General features: G+C 40.9%; 1 protein-coding gene across 6 annotated transcripts in view; it reads left to right on the plus strand.

Annotated features, from left to right (window-relative positions):
- Window positions 1-21126, plus strand: part of LOC119021752 (potassium voltage-gated channel subfamily D member 3-like) — a 90918-nt gene extending 69792 nt beyond the window's left edge. The window contains exons 3-8 of one of the 6 annotated variants that reach the window (XR_005075732.1): window positions 1846-2008; window positions 10613-10714; window positions 15109-15201; window positions 16644-17002; window positions 17199-17231; window positions 18101-18205. Coding sequence is in view for 4 of the 6 variants with exons in the window: in XM_037102237.1 (XP_036958132.1) it covers window positions 1846-2008; window positions 10613-10714; window positions 15109-15201; window positions 16644-16936; window positions 17199-17231; window positions 18101-18338 (922 nt within the window). In the remaining 2 variants the exon portion in view is untranslated. Of the gene's footprint in view, window positions 1-1845; window positions 2009-10612; window positions 10715-15108; window positions 15202-16643; window positions 17003-17198; window positions 17232-18100 lie in introns of all 6 variants that reach the window. The other 5 variants (XM_037102237.1, XM_037102240.1, XR_005075733.1 and 2 more) reach the window with 5 other exon arrangements.
- The last annotated feature ends 295 nt before the right edge of the window (window positions 21127-21421 follow it).

The following is a 21421-nucleotide window of genomic DNA, read 5'->3' on the forward strand; positions in this document are numbered from 1 at the left end:
AAAAAAAAAATGAGAAAAAGTAATTTTCATAGAGGATTTAAGCAAAATCACATCCTTCCCTCTCGCTCATATTTGTTCAGGCACAGCAGAAGGCTGGGTTTGTGATAATCCTCCAGCTCTTCAGTTTGTGGGTAGTAAGCAGGAGGTAAGTCTAGCGATTATAGTGCTTTTCAGCATGGAGTGTGGGAGCTTTGGGCCAAAAAAATAACAGTCAGAAATGTGGAAAGCCAGCACCCACCCACGTTTGGGCAGAGAGCGGCCCTCAAGAGGCACAGTGGTCAACAGTGCATGGGGCTTACCTGTCAAGAGTCCCATTGTGTCGAGAACGCAGTGGAGAGGAAACTCAGAAAAGAGGCCAACCAGACAGAGAAGAAGAGAACAAAGGGTTTTTTGACTAGTGCAAGTGTCTTAGTGAAAAATTTGAGGATCAAAATTGAGCCCCCATGCTCAATCAGTTTTTTAAGTGGCTCTCCGGCAAATCACTTGTTCGAGGAGTTTGGTTACAAAAACAGTCCCTCATGCAGAACATGCACTCGTCTCCTCTCCCCTCGTTTTCTAATTACTCTGTTTTTCTCTCTAAATGGTGCATGTCGTGCACTAGCAAACGTTGTTTTCCAACGCTTCAAAACACACCACTTAAACTTGATGTTAGCAGCCTCTCCGGGAGACGAGTTCAGTGTCTCTTCCTGCCGATTTCAAGCTTGTCCTAGAGGTCTGTGTTTTTAAATCAATTTGTTCCACTACACGCCGTCATGGCCCACAAGTCTTGGCCAGTGAATCACCTTGGTTTCCTCCTGGCCCTGGATCCCACTGGCATGTCTTTGTTATGCCCGGTCTGAGCTGCATAGATAGCAGTGGTCCTATCTGTCTACCCCTGCCCACCTGTTACAGCAGCCCATTCACCAGTGTAATCGAATTATCAGAAGGCTGAAGGAAGCCGAGAACAACAGGTGTTAAAATGGGAAACAAAGAAAAAGAAAAGCAATGAAAGCTAAGACTATTTAAAATCATTCTCTTGTTCATTCACAATCACCTGTATGAAAGAGACCAAGATTCAATCCCATTTGTAACTTTCTGGATGGTTTCTTGAGGGTTCTTGAGGGTCCTCTTGCCCCTAAGATCAGATTTATGAGGGATTAGTGGTTAAAATCTGCCCCTGTGAAAGAGGACGACTTGTAAAGACCAAGTTAAGTTGAAATTGAAATTGACACTCTAGCAATCCTGGGATCATCACAGAGCTTTTTAACATTTATCTGATGGAGACAGATGCTTGCAATTCATTCACAAGTTCGTTTTATTAATCAAGTCATCAGATGAGTACACTGCTTCATTACCTGGCCAACAACAGAAAGTGTGCCTCTGAAAAACCTCTATTTGGGCTGACTTGGGGTTTTCCCCACTGGACACAGTCTTTAAGCCCTGTGCTTGTTCATCCTGACTATCGAGCCCAACTTTTTCCACATGCAGACATTTTGTCTATTCATACTCCCTCACCTGACTTCCTCCTTTGCTGCCGTAATACATACTCCTGCCACTAGAGGCCGCCTCCCAAAAACAAACATGGGTCTTGATAAGCTGCTTTCACAGTCAACTCATATGTTCACTTTCTTAATAAATACATGTTGCTGTATTAAATTCCTTTGATGTCCTCCCCATAAATGAGTTTAGACAAACATGGATGGATGTAAACTGTAGCTTGAATGGTTGGCAGAGGCACACAACCACGAGGCTATGATTGTAGTGTTTTTTTTTGCCACATTTCAGTTCAGGTTTTATACCAAGTGTACCAACATGTATCGATTTCAACACTTTGTCTACTTCATTTTCATCTGTCTCATATTCTAGGTACGGAGACATGGTGCCAAAGACGATTGCCGGAAAGATCTTCGGTTCCATCTGCTCCCTGAGCGGCGTGCTGGTGATCGCCCTGCCCGTCCCCGTCATCGTCTCCAACTTTAGTCGCATCTACCACCAGAACCAGAGAGCGGACAAACGCCGCGCTCAAAAGGTACAAAAAAACAGCATTTCTTCTGCATCCTGTCAGCCCCAGGGTCATGTGTGGGTTAAATAAATGTGCACGTGTCTGAGCTTTCATGCATATAAATTACCTGACCATTAGGAGAGTACTCTCTTGATTTCCAAAAGGCCACAATAGGACAGGACTATTAAGATAATGAGAATAAATGGGAGGTTCAAGTGCTGAGTAAAAACACTGGGTGGGTGGATACTAATGGTTATGCCTGAAAAACCTTTTGAAGGTTCTTTGTGTTTTTCAGATTATTGAAATAATGACAGTGGGTTTAGAGATCCTGATGATAGATTAGTTTCCTCTTTTACTGAAAAGGACACATTTTAGGAACTTAACAAAAATGGTGCTGGTGAAAAGGACTGACCTCAATTAGGAATTCTGCATTGAAGATCGCTGTCCTTCACCCGCCATCGTCCTGCACTTTTTCAACACTACCACACACAGGAAATTTGCTGCCCTTCGGACCCACATTACTCATTGTCTTTCCACATGTGCACACACACACACACACACACACACACACACACACACACACCGTCTCTCTCTATCTCACACACACTTAAAATCCAAGTGCCAAATGTTAGCTATCCACTCACCGCACTCACCCAGTGGGCTCGACCTTTCTCCGGGTTTAGATAAGAGTGCTATTAAGTTAGAGAGCAGCTGCCGATAGCTAATTGAGGAGGGAGAAGTCTGGTTTTGAAGCCATAGTGATAGAATCCTGGGTGGCTGGTTTTCCAATTAATATATTGCTTTGAATCAGCAGAAGTAAAGTGGATTTTTTTTTTCTTTTTTTTTTCTCCAGATCCAACACAGTGGAGTGAAGTCTTTAACACCTTCACATGGTCCATTTTGGCTCTTCTCTTTTTTAAACTTTGAGGATAAAAGCAACACGTTCTCATTCCCAAGTCATCGAATGGTCATCGGCCTTATGCTTCAAATTATGGGGCTCTACCCACCCCTCTAGCATTGACTGAAGGGCTGCACAGTCAAGTTAGCAACAATACGTCATATTCAACATTTTGTTATACTTTTAAAATAAAGCTTGCTGATGATAAATTCACATATTAAAACTTTTGGACTGTTGATAAGATTATTGAATGGTCCCGATTTGGTTCAGTTTGGACCCAATAACTTAACTGGTTGGTTTTAAGCCCTGTTTGACTTTCGACTTTCTGAAAACCGCAACTATATGAGACAGTGTATCATCTCAATTGCTACTACTCTCTGTACTTCTGTGTTAACTGTTTACCAGCTTTTTTTTTTTTTTTTTTTTTTTTTTAATGCAGCTGGATAGAATTTGTAGCACTTTAAAACACTGTATCTATGAGTCCAGCGACAGTGTAATGGCAAAAAAGCAAGTGGGTAGGAGAGATAAAGAAGGAGCAGAGGTGGTTGAGTGAGTGTGAACGAGAACAGAGCAGAGGAAAAAGCAGGGAAGTTGTTATTAAAGCAATTAATTTAATCAATTTCACGTTTTAAAACCAGCCTCCGTTGACGCGACAAGCTGAGTTGCAGGCCACGCTATCAGCCGGCTGTCTTCACTTTGCTGCGACTTTCCCCAGCAGTGTTCTAGAAAATGTTTTGTTGTGTCGCAGATCCTTGGTCTGAAGTGAGCTTCAAGAAGATACTTTAGGATAAGTACCAGTCTGGGAACTTACATAATGGAAGTTACAAAAGTGACATAACCACGTCATTTAAAAGTGCTTAAGTATGTCTGCTACATCTACATACTATGCAAGCATGCAGGAGTAAACAGCAATAAAACATACACATCCCATAACCCATAAAAAAATATACTCAATGACTTTTGAATACTGTTTTGATGAGCTGTTGCCTGGCAACTGCTACTCACAGCAGGAGAGAGCTGAAGCGTCTGGAGGACGGACAGACAGAAGGATACTTTTAAAAAAAACGACAATGCAGACTCGGTGCTTTTCTGATATTTTGTGTTTTATTTGACACATATTCATAGTCGATTCACTGAAGAATATCAGAGTACACTCTGTCCAGCGCGATAATCATTCTGCACAGTTATAACAGCCCCTATTGTGTGTCGCTCTGTACAAAAAGTGTTTATTCATCACCATCAGTGCCGGTCTAGATTTGGTTTTAGAAAGTTGTGTTGGCTACACCCATTGTAGTGTTGAGGAAGCCCAAAAGAAAGTTTGGAATCAGTAGTTGATAACTAGTTGCAACTATGAAAAATGTGATTGTAGGTTCAACTGCAGTCCAAGCTGATTGTGTGAATCTGCCTGAATAAGCCTCTGTGACTCAGTGTCTACAATACATCACAGAAATGCCAAGGACATTATTTAACTGCTAATTGGCAGCAGGAGTCATGCAGATGTTCTAACATTTATATGTAGATGCAAAATCTTCAGCTGAACTAATTCAGAGCACCAAACAGCAATAACCTTGTACAAGACGGCTGCGTGTTCACTCGATAATGTAACTATTGTTTTATATGGATACTGTCGATCTCCTCTGAAGGAAATGTTTAATTATTCCGACTCTCAGCAGTGGCTGTAAAACATGTGTTAGACTGTAACGGGACAGTAAAACACATCATTTCAACTCACACTAATGAAGTTCTTTTAGAGTTAGTGGCTCCTCTGGCTTGTCTGTCCCATTAAATTAGTGAGAGGAGAAATTCTGAGACTTTAAATGTGGAATTAATTCATTAAAACATTATTGAGCCATTAAAGTAAAATTAAAAAGAAATTACATTTTACTGCAGTCTTTTTGCTGCAGTCATGGAGGAACACTATAAACCTTTTTAAGACCAGCACTGGCCCGATATGTCTGATATATTAGACTCATAGGGGACTAGAGTTCGTCTGATATAATAGTATAATCGTATAAAAGGCAAGTAAAAAGCTGCAGAAGTGAGTCGGTCAAACTTGCATTTATGCAGACAGATTAGCAATGTTAGACTTGTGGGAACAGTCTCGCCTAAAGAAGCATTTAGTAGCTGTTGTGCAATGTTCTATATTATCATATTATTTTCACCAGCAGAGAGTTTTCCATGTTAGAAAGTAGAAATGTAGCACACTCCCACACTTATTTGATGATGTTTTCAACCGTTAAGGTTCATGAACACAGATGCTGTTGTTTTCACACGTCCCATTCATTGTCCGTGTATGAGGGAAGCCTTACAATGCATTCTGGTAGCAGTGCCTTGTGTGTTTTGAGTGACATGGCGTGGCGTTTCCATAAAGTTCAATTCTTGCCATTGTATGCAAATCGATGGCGTCTCACCTGACGTGACTCCTCTGGAAGCTCCTAAAGCACTCTTAAAGTATTTTGAGGCAGGGAAGCGCTGGAAGCGCTGCGTGGCCTCGCGCAGGTACCTTCAGGCATCCTCCACGATCAAGAGGCAAGAATGAAAGAATGGATATTTCTGAATTTGTTTTGTCATCTCATTGATGCTGTAAATATCAAAATCCTGAGTTTGACCCTTTAAAGCGAAATAGCTGCATCATGCTGCTTTGAAGTCAATAAGATAGATCTTTTTCATGTGGAAAAAAACCCATATTGATTTACAACCAGTTCAGGTTCAGCTCTAAATTCTTTGTAACCTCTTTGCCAACACAGGAAAGCACAGGTGTAGGCATGTTGGTGCTTTGATGGACCGGTCTGTGTAATCTTCTTTTTCTCACCCTGTATTTATCTTGTAAATGTCCACAGCTATAAAAGGTTACCGACACATTCACTGTGCACCTGTGAGCTGATTTTTTACAAACTTGTTATCAAAGCTAAAATAAATGTTGGTACGCTCTCCCTCCTTCTATTCCTTCGTCTCTCCCGGCCTTCCCTTCCTCTCCAGGTCTCATTTGTCTTCATTCTTATCTAACAACAGGCTGCTCCAGGCTCCCATTACAATTATGTAGTCATCTGGGGATTTGACTTTACAAAAAGGTCCTCTCATGTACCAATTGTAGCCTCACAGTCAGAAAATAGAAATAGAGAATCTAAATTGGATTTAATGATAGTCGTTCCCTGATAACTACTGTAATATGTGTGTGTGTGTGTGTGTGTGTGGGCCTCAGTGTAAAGTACAGTGTCTCCTCTCTATGCTCAGTCACCCACAGCGGTCGTAGGAAAGAGCTCCTAATACCAATGTGTCTAATTCCCTGAAAGGTCGAATAGAAAACGTCCGGAGATGAAGAAGATGGGTTTCCTTTTCCTTTTCCTTTTTTTCTTTTTTATCTTGCACAACTCAGCGAGTCTCTGAGAGTGTCGAGGCAGTAAATGGACTAAGGTCACGTCGGTAATGGGACAGGAAAGTCAAGTGGAGCCATGCTTAGAAATGGCAGGTTGTATCGGGGGGGGGGGGGGGGGGGGGGGGGCGGAGACGTGAGGGCAAAACAAGACAACAGGAGCGAGAGAGGGAGGAGGTCGGACGAAAGGGAAAGACAGCAAAGGAGTCAGTGAGAGAAGGCAGACGGAGGAGGTCTAGAGGAGAGAGGCTGACTGGGGTGAAGGATAAGAGGAAATAAAGAGAGGGCAAGGTCTCTGTATGCAGTGGTTTCAGGGCTCACCTGTCTTAAAGGTGAGCATTTCATGCTCTTTTACCTGGACTGCTGCAGTCTGGCTGTCAGACTGCGGCGGGGGGGTTATGTTGGAGCAGATACTGAAGGCTTCACTTGCTCGACCAGGCGAGAAGAAAGTAAAAATCCAAAGCAGCCGTCGTCACAGGGATCTAGACAGAGTGTTGAGGCCCCTTAGTGACGTCTTATAACAGGCTGTCATTTACCTCAAAGTACTTCTGCAGCTGTTTGAATTCTTCCTCGCTGCTCTCAATTGTTGTCCGGAAACTTTGAGAAAAGATAAATGAGATACAGATGCGTTAGCTGACACCTTCATTACTTTGGGAAAATGTGAATTGAACATGATTTCAGTCTTAATAATTCCAATTGTTCATTAATCCTGGCTTGTCTGTAGGAACAACGTGTACGCTACATTTTATTATTTTTTCAAATGTATTTTATTGCTCAGAGCTTTTAAACAAAATGTTGACAGCTTCCTAAAAACCACAGAACATATTGCTTCACCGGACTTGTTATAAGGCTTCATGCTCATAGGTACATTTTCAAACTAATTTATGTCACAATAAATGTTAAATATTACAAAAGTTTCCATCCATCGACCGAACGTTTACCTTCATCCACCATGTCTCTGTGAATATGACGTGAAAGTTTTACGAACTGTTTCATGTGAATTTTCCCAAGCTGATACTCATTTTTCCAAGTATTCTAGCACCACATGAATGCATCTTAATATACCTCAAGAAATTATGAATTAATTAATTTAGCTATTGTTTGTCCCTCTCCCAAACAAGACTTTCTTGCTCCTCGTGAGGGATCCCGATGCTTTCCTCGGCCAGATGAGATATATAATCCCTCCAGTAGAGTTCTGGGTTTTCCCCAGGGGTCTCCTCCTGGTTGGCTGTGAGGGAAAACCTTGAAAGGGGGAGGCACTCAGGAGGCAGGGACACATACAGTGTAAAACATTTATGATGGTATGGCAAAATTCACGCTGTGGCCGAATGTGGTGCAGGCGACAGTGATGAAATCGGGATGCCGCCGACCTTTTAATCTGCAGATTATTTTCACGATTAATCCTTTTGTCGTTAAATGTTGAGACAGTTTTAGAAACGCTCATTACAGTTTCTCAGCGACTCAACAGCCGTCTTCAAAGACTCTTCCTTTACCGTCATGAATGGCAAAGAAAAGCAGCATATCCTCATATGTTCGACCTTTTTGCTTGAAAAAAAACGACTTAAACGGTTCATCAATTATCGAAAAAAAAAAAGCTTGCAACTTATTTTCCTTTGATCAGCTGCTCAGTTAATCGTCGCAGCTCGAGCTCACATCTCACCGAGAACAAAAATCAGAGTGTGTCAGGAGGAGTCGCCGTCAGGACCATCGGAGGAGAGTAAATACTCATCACTATTTCAGTGCAACCAGTTGCGGTGTTCTTGCACTCAGTCTGATCCGAGTTAGTTATTCTTTCATATTTTTCCTTTCCTTGTGTCAAGTAGAGCTTTTGATCAATAAGAAAGGCCTCCAGCACACGACAGCGCTTTCTCTTTCAAATTCATTCACTCTTTAACTGAAGCTACGTGGAAAGAAGCAGTCAGTAGCCCGTATCTTTTTCTTTTTTTTCCCCCTCTCTCTCTCTCTCAATTTCACATACTCTGCACGTACCTACGCAGTCATTATTATTACATCTCCGTCTTGAGCATTCCTCACACCTTCACAGGAGTCTCCAGTCTGACGGACAAATTTCAGAGGCCTCCAAACTAATTCCATTACTTTTGATCGGCGTCCTGGAAGCAGATATTGCTCTGCCTCTCTCCTGTTTCTGAAATGCATTTATCGCAGGGAGAGCGAGCAGCAAGACAAGGTTAAAGAAATCTCTCACCTTACGCTTACCAAAAAGCACTTGAGGCAGCTGTATATTGTATCGTCGTCCTACAGTAATATCCTCTTCATTTTAGGAAATTCCCAAAAGATTTCTCTCATTTCCTGTCTAACTCCGTCTCTGTCCCCCCTCGCTCCGTTCAGTTATCACATCTATCTTCTAAAGTAGTCTTTTTACACCTCATTGAGAGGAGGATCTGTGGAAAGTGTGCAAAGTTTGACAAAAGACCGACTTTTCATTTATCATTCCAGTGGTGAGAGTGGAGTAGACATTCTTCAGGATTTATTTGGAGGTTGCAGGTTTGACTGGAATCGACATGTAAATAAAAATGATGCTTAAAATGAATGGAAATTTGGAATAACACAGTTTCAGTGGAGCGAGAAATCTGATCTGAAGTCAAATGCAAGCATCGGAAAATATGAGGATTGATTTTTACAGAAGATGAGATCTATGAAAACATAAAATAATCACATTGAATTAAAGATTAATCTGCTTTTCACTCTGAGTTTTTGAAAGAATATATTTTGATCCTTTACAACATGTAGCCAAATGTATGTGGACACCCCTGTTCTCATTAGGGCTACAGCAAGTACTTGATTTTGTGATAGAATCCTCTTTCTTGACATTGATATTGATGTTTTCTTTAATCCCTTGCTCTTTAATGATTACACAGTTGATTATTTTGTCTAGATGATGTCAGAAGGTAGCCTCGGGTGGACTAATAGTCCATCAAATTTCTAAATCCCAAGCAGACGTCTTCAAATGGCTTGTTTTGGGCGACCGAAAGTCTAAAATATATTTCAGTCAACTGTGATGAAAGACAAAGAAAAGCTCCAAAATCCTCACACTGGAAAGGCTAGAATTGAGCATTAATACCTTCCGCCAAGAGAGGTTAAGTTTTCACTCATGTCCATTTGTTGGTTGGTTTGTCGGCAGGATTACACAAAAACTACAGGGCCTATATTCTCACGAAACTTGGGTGGAAGGAATAATGTATGGATCCTGATGACAAATTTAAATTTGGATTAGACTTGACTGCATTAAAAGGGAGTGGTAAGTTCACTTCTGAGTGCAATTGCATCTATAAGGTGTTCTTTAGTTGAGAAATGACTGAAACAATAAATCAATAATCAATATACTGTAGCCAGTGATTTTTCTGTGTCTATTTTGCTTTGGTCTGCAGATGTTTATCGTAGGCTGGGCTGAGCTACAACTAAACCAGAGACCCCATGTTATTTCAGACAATAATGTGCTTCTACCACACTGGCAACAGTTTGGGGGATGTGTCAACATTACAAGGATCCTGCTTACAAACAACGTCCATAGAGAAAAAAAAAGAACTTGATTAGACGGCACACAGCCCCCATCCCCGTCTTTGGAGTTGAATTGTAATGTGACAGCAGGTCCTATCACCAAACATCACTGCTGCTCTTGCGGCTGAAGGGGAAGTGAATCCCCACAGCCAGGTAGCAAAATCTGTTGTAAAGACTGGCAGCATATTAACGCTCACAGTTTTCGAAAGAGATGTCACAGTTAGATCTTGGATACAACCCGGTGCCATCGTCCAAATTTTAGAAATCACGTCGGGGTTCTGTTCGGTCACATCAACTGGCATGGTGCTTTCAAGATATTTGAGTGAAAATATAGTGTAAAAATAAGTTTTAAGTAACATAAAGCAGTAGGTGGTAATAAGTGCTGGGGTTTGTTCTTTACATGAGGTTATTTGTTATTTTCCAGGTGTAAAACCTTCATGTGGGGCTCTGCATGACAAACTCAGTGCTTCATCTTACATTAACTGAGTCAGGCTGGAGTCAGGTCTGGGAATAAAAAAAACAGAAGCCCTGTCTAGTTCTGAAACACGTGGCCCGATCGTGTCATGGTTTGGTGTCCAAATACTTTTGGCAATGAAGTTTACGTTTGAAGGGTGCTTAACTTAGAAAGAATAAGCTCTTCAGTGTCGGCTCTCATACATACTGTGAAAGAAATCTGATTTTGTGGGGTAAAAGCGGTGCAGTAGTAGCTGTGAAAATTACTACAGAGCTCGGGTGATGAGTTGGCAGATTCTCGCCATTAAACGAGGCATTAGTCATCTTCTGTTACCTCCCACCCACCCTGTCTGACACTCTGACCTCTTCTTCTTCTTCCCACGCCCAGAAAGCCAGACTGGCAAGGATAAGAATATCCAAGTCGAGCAGCGCCAACGCCTTCATCCAGAGCAAACGCAACGGACTGCTCAACGAGCTGCTGGAGCTGACGGTGAGAGCCACCTCTGACCCCTCTCAGACAGTGAAGTGGGCGCGATGGTTTCTGGGAAGTCTTCTCAAATGTGTTCATTAAAAGGGACACGAAATATCAGCAGATTGTAAATCCGTATGAGAGATTAATCATATTGTTCCTCTTCAAACACCCTGCTACTCATCCTTTCAGTTCGCTGTTACTCAGTAGCTTGGAAGCAGCAGCCTCACGTCAGCAGTGTACACACACAAACATTTACAGACACACACGCACACACACAGGCATGCACAATGACAAACAATTGCTGCCATAATTAACCAACGGGCAATTTAGAAGTCATTTAGAGGCTATAAAAGAGCAGGAGAAGTTGCAGTCATTACATTCTCATCGTTACACAGGGCAGGGGTGATAGCAGAGGAGTTATGCCAATAATCCTGCGGGTGTAAGCAGTGTAATCACACAAAGTACTTTTCTTAGTTCAGTTCTAAACTTAATTTAATCTGTGTCTGTAAAAACTGGTGAAGTAAGACAACAGTGGCTTTTTTTTTTCAAAACTTTATTTGCTTGTTGTGCTGCTGTTGTTGATAATTAGATGGTTAGTGCATTAAAAGAGGCTGCAGCAAACTTCAAATCTGCACCAGTGAGCAATCAGACAAACAGCTACACTTAAATCCCATCCAGGCTCCTGCTGCTGCAAACACACACAATGTTTCTGAGATTGTACACAACTACGGCGTTGTGTATTTGTCTTTCACTCTCACCGTACCTTGAACTGGCAAGCTGTAAATACAACACCAACGTATTGTCAACTTATAAAGTCCATACAGTGAACTTGTTGGCAAGCAGTTGCTGACTTACACACCCAGTACACACAAAGAAAGCTGAATATTCACTTTTGTTTTAGCTCCGTTTTTAGTCTCCACCAACTCCTAAATATGTGTCAGCATTTTGAGATGTATGCATATTTGCTTTTTTGCTGAGAATTAAATGAGATTGGTGCCACTCTAAATCTCATGTCTGTACCCTTAAACAGAATCTAGTTAAATAAGCTTAGAACCATAATTTGATGTTGCAGACATACCAGTTAGTCGGATTTAGACAAAATCGTCAGTTTGCATCAAATATTTATTCCCTTGAGTCTAAGTTGTATGGAAAAAACTATTCAAAGTTAAGCATACAGTTCATAAAATCATTCTACCAGGCAGTTAGCTTAGCATACAGAATGGAAACAGGGGAACACGGAGAGCCTGGCTTCCTCCAAAGTTCAAAAACACAGTTCACTTATTAACACGTTATGGTTTGTTTATTTCGTACACAAACACAGATGTAAAAAGGACAAGTTTGGTCTTTTATGGGTGGGTACTTGCCAATCAGAGTGAGAGTACGGCAGGTCTTAGCAAGAAAAACAGTGGGGTCCATGATGATGCTGTGATGAGCTTTTCATCTGCAAGAAAGCAAATAAACGTATTCCTTAACATTCATCACTTTTCAATTAAATGACATGTCCTTCTCTTAATGCCCATTTGTTAGTCTTAAGTGGACTTTATACTTTTTAAAGTGAGCATTTTCTCAATTTCCTACTCCTCCCTTTTTTTTTTATTTGTCACTACCATGGAAAAATGTGTTTGGTAATGTGTTAGCAAATTGCCTATATCCTCCCCATCCAGTCCATCACTTTTTTCAGCAACACACTCCCCTCCTTGCAGATGGTTACTAAAATCCATTTGGATCTAATCGAGTCCAGTGTGAAAGCTCATGGGTGTCTGGAAGCGGTTTGAATTATCATATAAATGCCATCTGTGAGTGCTGAGCGACCCCCATGCCTCTGCATGCAAGTGATGAGGCTGCCAGAGTCCTGGTGCATCAAATTACAGTGGTGTCACTGCTGTCAGTCAGTCGCTGAGTGAGTCTGCGGTGAGAGTGATGGGGATGTATGACAAAATCATTGGTTCCCTCATAGCCTGTAGTTAGATTAGAAGTTCTGGTCTGCTGGTCTTCTCATTTTTTCCTGACGCCTAATAATTTTTTGGACAGTTATATGTTTTCCCAGATCACAAGCTTTTTATCACTGAGGGTGATTTATTGATAATACTGAAAAGTTTTTTACGATAAGGAGAACGGACAGTTTTATCCTTTTATATTTAAAGTGAAACTCTCGCCAAAATGCAACCTAAGCTTTGTTTTGTGAATGTATATGAATCAAACCTTTTTCGAAAGAGGCACTATTAAGATTGACCATATTTTCGTTTTCAATGGAAGTGCATGGGGCACTTTTACGTTAGCATCAAAATCGCTATTTTTAACTATTTTTTTCACTAAGAAGGCTCAACACAACATGAAACTCTGCTCGTAGTATCACCAGGGTCTCTACACATGAACACGAGCGCTGAGAACATTGTTTGTGTACACAAAGTTTACTAAAGAGAGAGCTTTTGGACAACTCACCTTAGCAGTAGCTTGTTCGCTCGCCGCTGTCATGGTGGCCAAATATCGTGGCCATCACCACCAATGAGTGAAACTGGAGTTCAGTGGGATTATCAGGTGAACATTTTTTGTTCTTGCATGACAGAAACATGTGTCCACAACATCATAACAAGTGTTGGACAATATTTGATAAATGTCATCAGACAATACAAATATGTCAACTATTCTCCACGTTAGGTACAAAGGCTTTTCACTCTGCACTTAGCCAGGGGCTAAAAGCATTCTTAAAACATTCTTGGCAACGCAGCTTTTATCCCCGAGCTGAAGCTTTCACATGGACACAGTCCTGGCACGTTCCAAAGTGGACGAATCGTGACTTTACGCTGGGGCTTGTTGGCCCTGCTCTGGAGCAGTCTGTGGGGTTATCCTCTGAAAATCGATGAAACACGGGGCGTAAAGAAAGTTGTCATGTGTCATTCTAGACTGTAGCATCCGACCGCATGTTCCAATGGACTTTTAACAGGGGGCTAGTAGAAACACGGTGTGAAGTGTTCATCCTGGGCTTACAGTGTGTGAGTGAAAAGCGGTTTTATGGCAATATGGCAGCTTAGAGCACAAATTCACACTAATAACACCAATCTGATGAATAATATACATAATACTACATACTATAGACCACTAGAAATAACAATAAATGTTTTTCATCACAATAAAGAAAGGTCTTCTCTTGTTACTGCAAGCCATGTAAAATTAAATGTGGTGGATCTGTGACTGAAATGTCCGAGCTCTGGGACACAGTTATGTAGGGTCGTGATGTGGTTCTTCATACAGGCTATTTGATGAAGTACCATGATTTATCCGGTATTAAATTCACTTGGTGAGCCAAAAATAGAACAGTCCCATCTGGTCATTTTATCAATTATAAAAATTTAAAAAAAAGACTTAAAACTCCCTCAGTGAAGGGTCACATTTCAGATGGACTGCATGAAAATCAGATTCTTCCCTTCCATGAAAGGAGCTTTAAACCCCTGACACAGGTCTCCGTCTCGATGTGCAAAGTATCTGAAAGGACCTCTTCCACAGGGCAGATCCACACACTGAAACATCAGAAGGCGTATTTCTCGTGCCCACGTCGCTGCATTGTTCATGTGTCTGGAATCTGAATGAGAGTCCTTGGGCTGGATCGCCACCCACCCAAATCCTTTGAGTAACAATGTGCGCTGTGGGGGGAGAATTAATTTGTTTTTCGGTTTTTCATGTTTTTTGGCAATTGTGATTACTTTCAGACTAAGCTATATTGGAGCCTGAGCTTTGAAAGCAAGTCCCGCTTGGAGAAATACCAAAACAAAAAAAGGGTTCCGTAAGTTTCTGTTTCTGTTTTTCTCCGCTCCTCTTTTTCTGAAGCTCGGTAACATCAATAACTGTTCAGCTGCCGGGAACATCACATAACGCCCAATGGTACCTGCTCAGAGCTGGCAACAGCACGGTTTTAGAATTTATATTTTATCAGTTCAATAAACTGAAGGGGGGGGTTCTTTTCAGCAACTTGCTTACACAAGGAAACCAAACCAAAGGCAATAACACTATTAATGACTCAAATGATGCCCAATAGAGACAATTAATTAGAAAAAAATTACTTGCCAAGGCTGAGGGATCAATAAACTCAGCGCAGAAATGTGGCTCATTATGTAACTACTTGGCCAGTGTGTTATTTGAAAGCAAACAGCAGGAGCTGTTGGCTACCTCCTCCTAATAATGAGAGTGAAATCAACAAGCATGAACCAGAATAGAACAAACAGAGAAATCCTCTTGACACCAAGCAGAACGAGAAAAAAAAAAAAAGTGTCACGTCGACATTAAATCACTGATGACAAAGTTCATATCAGTGTGTTATTTCAGCACCAGTAGGCCTTAATGAGTGACGAGGACATGCCGGGCGAATGTGATTCGTCAACGCTCATCAATGTTGTGTGTTTATGTGACTTATTAAGGCCAAAGAAGAGGACGAGCAGAAGCTGGCCAAGTCCATCTCTCTGTTAGAGAGCCAACACCACCACCTACTGCAGTGTCTGGAGAAAACCACAGTGGGTACCCTTCAACATGTCTTTCTGTCTTTAAACCACAAAAATCCACCAATTAATGAGGTTAAAAAGATTCAACAAGTATTTTATTATGATGACATTTTAATCGGTGACAAGGAGAAAAAGCTGCAGGGTAAACATGTGATCAGAATTAGATAACCACACGAAAACTCAAACTCCACAAATGTTATAGTTATGCATTTAATTTACTTTCTTCCTCTCTGTTGCTCATATAACCTCCTATGAGTGTCCCTCTATGTTTTGCATAATGTTTTACAACATTTGAACCTATATCGATATGTATGAGGTGACCATGCTGACTTTAACACACTTGCACACTACTGTTAATCGTTAAAGAAACAGCGTGGGTGTGTGTTTAAAGCTCCAGAGAGTTTCATTTCTTTTAAAGACATTTATATTTCCGAGAGAGTTTTGTTTCACCTCTCGTCCAATCTGTGCTTTAACACCAGACAGACAGCAAGAAACAAAGTATTGGCTAAAATGATTCAAAATGTTCACATGTCATTTTGAGACACATTTTGTGTAAAGTAGCTGTTAATCTCATGTATGTAATCATCTAGCTGGGGGGGGGTTACCAAATGATAATATAATGAATCAAATTTTTAAGTGGTAAATTATAAAATAAATGTAGTGGAATAAAAGGTACAATATTTGCGTTCCAAAAATTGTAGTGGAGTCAGTTTAATATAGCAGAAAATGCAAAATACTCAAATAATGTACACATACATAACTACTGCTGTGACAGAGATGTTTTCCTCTTTAGTCGAATTTGTGTTTCAACATCAGTCAGAAGCGAGAAAGAAACAAAGTCGAGGAAAACATGCTTCAAAATGTTTACCTGCTGGTTTGCAGACTCTGGATTAAATGATACGGACACAAAAAGTGTTGTTAAAAGTCTCAAACAGTGATTTAGATGCTTTTAATAAGTTTAATCAGCATGAATTATTTCTTTGGTATATTTAAGATTAGAAATGACATATCACAGTCCCCAGAGTCTGTCGTTGATAGGGGTTTTAAAAGTACCCAAAAGTAAGTAAGTAAAGTAAGATGTTAATGTAAACTATTACTTTGATAAAGTAAATATATAGTATTGTTTACACTGTATGCAATGAGTTGACAAATTATTGGCCCTGTTCATTATTTGATCATCTATACAGCATATTTTTACAGTAAGATTGCTAAAAATAAATTGAGAAGTCTAATATATCATCCAATCTACAATGTAACTTGTAACTAAATAAATGTAGTTGAGCAAAACGTGCAAAATGTACAACATTTACCTCCAAAATGTAGCAAAAAAAAAAATCTTACAAAAAAAACCAAGTGCCTTGAAATTGTGTTTAAATAAAGTACTACATGAAATGTACTTCCACCACTGGTCCGTTATTAACGCTACGTTCTGTTTTCCCCCCCCTCTGCACCAGTCTCTCCCTCTGGACTCAAACCATCATCCCGTTTTTTCCTCTCTCCAGGCTCATGAGTTTGTGGACGAGCAGGTGTACGAGCAGAACTGTTTAGAAAGAGCGCTCCAGACCTACGCGTCGCGCAGCCCCTCCATATCCAGCCACGACAGCTCCGAGGGGACCTGCTGTGGCCGCAGGGGAAAGAGGAACACTCCCCTGCCCAACGCCAGCCTGCCCTCCTCCCACCAGGGCCCCCTGCAGGAGCTCAGCGCCATCCACATACAGTGTGGCGAGCCGCCATCGCACGCGGCCAGGTAAAAACCGAGGGACGGCAGGAACACACGGCAGCGACAGAGGGGAGACAGAGGCTTCGCTTTGATGTTTTCAGCCAAACTCTGACAACTCTGACTTTCTCCATGTGGTGTAAAGCCATGCTGAACGCTTGAAGGTTTAGAGATACTGTGTCCTCCTCTGTGCACCTCGAAGCATTTGAAAAGTTACTCTTGAAAACTAGTTGTGTGTATTTTTCAACAACATTCCAACATATCTAACATGCTTGTACTTTTTTTTTGTTAGGAAGTGTTGCCACCTCGAGGGGACAGTGAGAGAGTGAGTTTATTCAGTTGGCATCAGAGGAAGGACAGCATCTGCTTTTTTATCGTCCTGTAAATGAGGAAAAAGATCAGATAAGATAATCTGTTATTGATCCCCCAGAGGAGACATCGGGGCGTTGCAGCACAAGGACAGACAATAAAATAGAGAATGCCAGAGAGAGAGAGTAATAAATAAATATGTGTGAAATAAGAACAGAATCGAAAAGACACACAGTGGTACACTTACAGTTCTCCACTGAACTATTGTTGTACTAATGCAATACAATAAGTTCCTAGATCCCTCTATAAGACACACTTCAGCAGACCTTTTGTGACTCTAGGAAGTCTGTGCATTCAGAAAAAAAAAAAAAAATCTTTTTTTCCTCCTAAAAATGACAGTCCGAGGTCTGCGGATTATCCAGGACACAATGTCTTTGACAAGAATTAGCTGTTTTATAAGTGCTTTGAGCCACACAAACCGAATTTGATCCATTCAGATGCAGAAATCCCTAAACGTCAGCAGATAAAACTTTAAGTGTGCAGCTAAAGACAATTACAGGTAGAGTGAAAAAAAATGTAGGTAGGTAATTTGTATGAACTGATGCTTTAACTGTTTAAAGTGTTATATCTAAAATAGTCACTAGAGGGAGCTGTTGCACAGCAGCATATTTTGTCCATCTCCGTCTCAATTTTTCATGTCTAAGACCCCTAAACTGAAACAAATTATTATTATTATTATTATTATTATTATTATTATTATTATTATTATTATTATTATTATTAACTGTTTACCTGCATGTATTACAGACAGTACATGTTGTGTGGGTAGATGTACGGTACATAGTGATACAAAGTCTCTCTCTCTCTCTGTATTTGTCTCTGCAGTCGTTCCAACCTCAACCTGAAAACCGATAACAGCGGCAGGATCAACTGCAAAGGCGGCCGGATCACCACAGCGATCATCAGCCTCCCAACGCCCCCGGCTCTGACCCCCGATGGCGACGGCCTCCACGGGCCCCCGCAGAGGAGGCCGCCGCCTCCCCCGAGTCACCCGCCGACTCCGAGCATCCAGACCACGGCGAGCTCAGCTTGCACCAACATCGTCAAAGTCTCTGCTCTGTGACTCTCTGGCTGACGGATGTGACTCAGCCCAGCAGGGGGAAAGAAAGGAGGAAGAAGAGGAAGAAGATAAGGAAGAGGAAGAGGAAGGAGTAGGTGAAGCAGGCGACACTACCTTTATGGACGCACCGTGTCCCAGTCCCACAGGGTCAACAGGAAGAGCGCTGTTCTCCAGAGGAGTCACAGATGGTGAGGAGATGCAACTGAGGTAGAGGACTGTAGATATGTGAACCGAGAATCACGCGCTCGTCATGTCGTGTACGTACTGTAGATACGGACAGAATCGCTGCATTTCTAATAGTTTCTAACAGCAGTACAGGTGTTTTTACAGCAAGTGTACTGTGAAAAAAAAGATTGAGAGACTTTGTGCAATTAGCATATCAGTACATCAGCAGCAGACGCTGTCAACATACCACAAATTCACAGTAAGTTTAAAGTGAGTTCACAGTGAAAAGGATATTTTGTTGACTTGTGTTTGAAGAAAGAAGAAAACATGTTGACTGTGTGTACTTGAACCTGATTGTTCCCGTTTGTGTTATGTGTTGTTTGTCTTAAGTATTTCGAGAAGAAGAAAAAAAAATAACTGTAAACAGTTTTAGTTTTCTTTACAGCATCGTTTGAACCTGATGACACCCGATGCTGGCAATATTGTGTCACTGGAAAGTGAGTTTAACGTGTGTGAGAGTGAAAACAGTGTTTTTGGTTTTTATTTTCATCTGCTCATTGTGTTAAAGACCAAACTGTGCTTTTTAGTTGCTCTATGTTTAATTTCTGACTGGAGGTTGACCGAACACCGTCATCATGTCGCTAAAGGTCATCATGAGGTGACACAAAGCAGTAATTCATCAAAAAAAAACAAGAGCTGGCCTCGCTGTGGCACTCGCACCCTGGACCCCGGATCTGTTCCTGCTGAAGACAATGATTTTTTTTTAAAAGGCGTATTCAAAATGTTGAGTCATTTCCTCAAACACCTGGGCACTGCAGTTTCTAGGAAAATAGTGCATTTTTGTTTGGGACTATTTTTTTTTTCTGTGGATGAATACACATTTAGGAATAAGCTATATCAAGTTCATGCCAGTAGTATGGATTTGTCTTTTTGTGGGGTTTGTTGATAGAATTATAGAATATTTCCAATCTTTTCCCTCAGAAGGGCTCTGTCGAACAACTGTGTTGCGGTCGAAAGCAAGTCGTTAAGTGTATGTTAGCGGACTCCATTTATAAACTAACGTTAGCTACTGTTGCTCTCTGTTAGCAAAGCGGAGAGGCACTTTGAGAAAATCCGACCCGACGCCTTCTCAAAGAAATCCACAGTCCAGCAGCAACAAATGTTTCGCATCACATTACAGTCTGCTCATATATAGGCCAATAAAAAGGTGATTAATACATGTAAACTGCTACACATGGTGCCATAGAGCCCCTTTTAAACATTTAAATACACAGTGTTTATTTTTTCTATATGAGGATGTGATCCTGTTCATGTAAATGTGATCAGTGATTTTTGTCATGTTGAATAAATAAAAAGCTGATGCTGCCTCCACTCTCTGAGTGTTGTAGGCTGGGAAGGAAAAGAATACGAGTGGGCATTTTAGCCCACCGTCACATCAAAACAACCACAGAGAATGTTTTAGAAATGGGGACAATTCATGTTCAATCCAGCTTTTTCAAACAGAAAAAAGCTGCGTTAAAACCTGATTATTTGTGGTTTTCTAGAGGAGAGAAAGAGGATGAAATATGCAACTAACCTCTCTTTGTTTTCGTTTTTTTTTCCTTCGAAACAAAGCAGAACACAAATGTCCGTATCGGTTGCCTTCAGTTGTACCATTTTGTGTCTTGAGTTACCGTCAATGAAAAGAAGATTTTTTTTCCCCCCACAGCCAACTACAGGTGGAATTGTAAGTCAAAGAAAGTTTTCCCTTTGAGAAGATTACAAAGTGAAAATACAAACACAATCTCAAGGTTCTCTGACTACCTCCCCCAGAGTTTTCAACCACATCACAGGTCTCTCATCAGTGGGTCGGATGTCGCTCAGCTTCAGAGGTGCCGAAAGTAGAATTACTGATTTAACATCTTTACTCAAGTAAAAGTAAGAAAATACGGGGAAATGTACTTGAAGTATGAAGGTCAGAAGTGTCCCACCCAACTCCCAACTACTTAAGTGCAAGCCTCTCATCATTTTGATAGAATTCAAAGAGGAAGTGTCCTGGCTCTCAGAATTTGCTCCTATGGCGGCAGCTGCAATGTTGCCTGGTTCAGTTTTATGCATGTCGCTGCCTCTGTCACTACACACCGTCTTGTTATGTTCTTAAACATATAGATATAACATAATTGATAATTCCCCTCAGATACACTAAAACGACAGTGATGTCCCTGTGTGGAAAATGTAAGTAGAAAGAAAGTACTGATATTTGTGTTAAAATGTAAATGTTAGAAGTAAAAAATCAAGTACTGCTACCTGAAAATTCTACTTGAGTACAGTAACAAAGTACTTGTACTTCTCACCTCTGCTCAGCTGTCATGGAGATGCCTCTGCTGACATGCATTAAATTTGGTTTAAGTTAAAGTCAACGTGGAGACGAAGTCCTAAAACAGACGTCAACAGATTTAATCTCACCAGACAGCTCAGCTGATGAAGACCATGTGAAGTGGTTGAAAGCTTTAGAGAAAGGCACCGGACCAAGTGGACCTTAAAATGTGATTATTCTGCGGAACTGTTTCCAAGTTTCAATAAAAGAACTTTGAATTTCATGAATATCCAAAAAAAAAAAAAAAAAAAAGCTGCCCCATTATTAAAATCTCAAAGAAATGGTCTCGAACACGGTCACTAGATGGCAGCAAAGAAGCAGCCTGGCACTGAAATAAAATAATTGAAATGTTTTAAAATGATGTTCTGTTTTACGGCCTTACCGCTGTATTAACATATGATTTATGTTCCTACCGGCTGCACATTGTTGCTCATGTAAAGCTGATAGACGCCTGGTGTTTGAAATAGTTTGTGACTTCTTGCCAAGTGTGTTGTTTATCTGTATGAAATACTGTGTTTGTTTTTGTTTTTTTGTTTTTTGTTGTTTTGGAGGCTTTGGTTGAACT

This window comes from Acanthopagrus latus, chromosome 6 (assembly GCF_904848185.1).
Source record: "Acanthopagrus latus isolate v.2019 chromosome 6, fAcaLat1.1, whole genome shotgun sequence".
NCBI lineage: Eukaryota > Metazoa > Chordata > Actinopteri > Spariformes > Sparidae > Acanthopagrus > Acanthopagrus latus.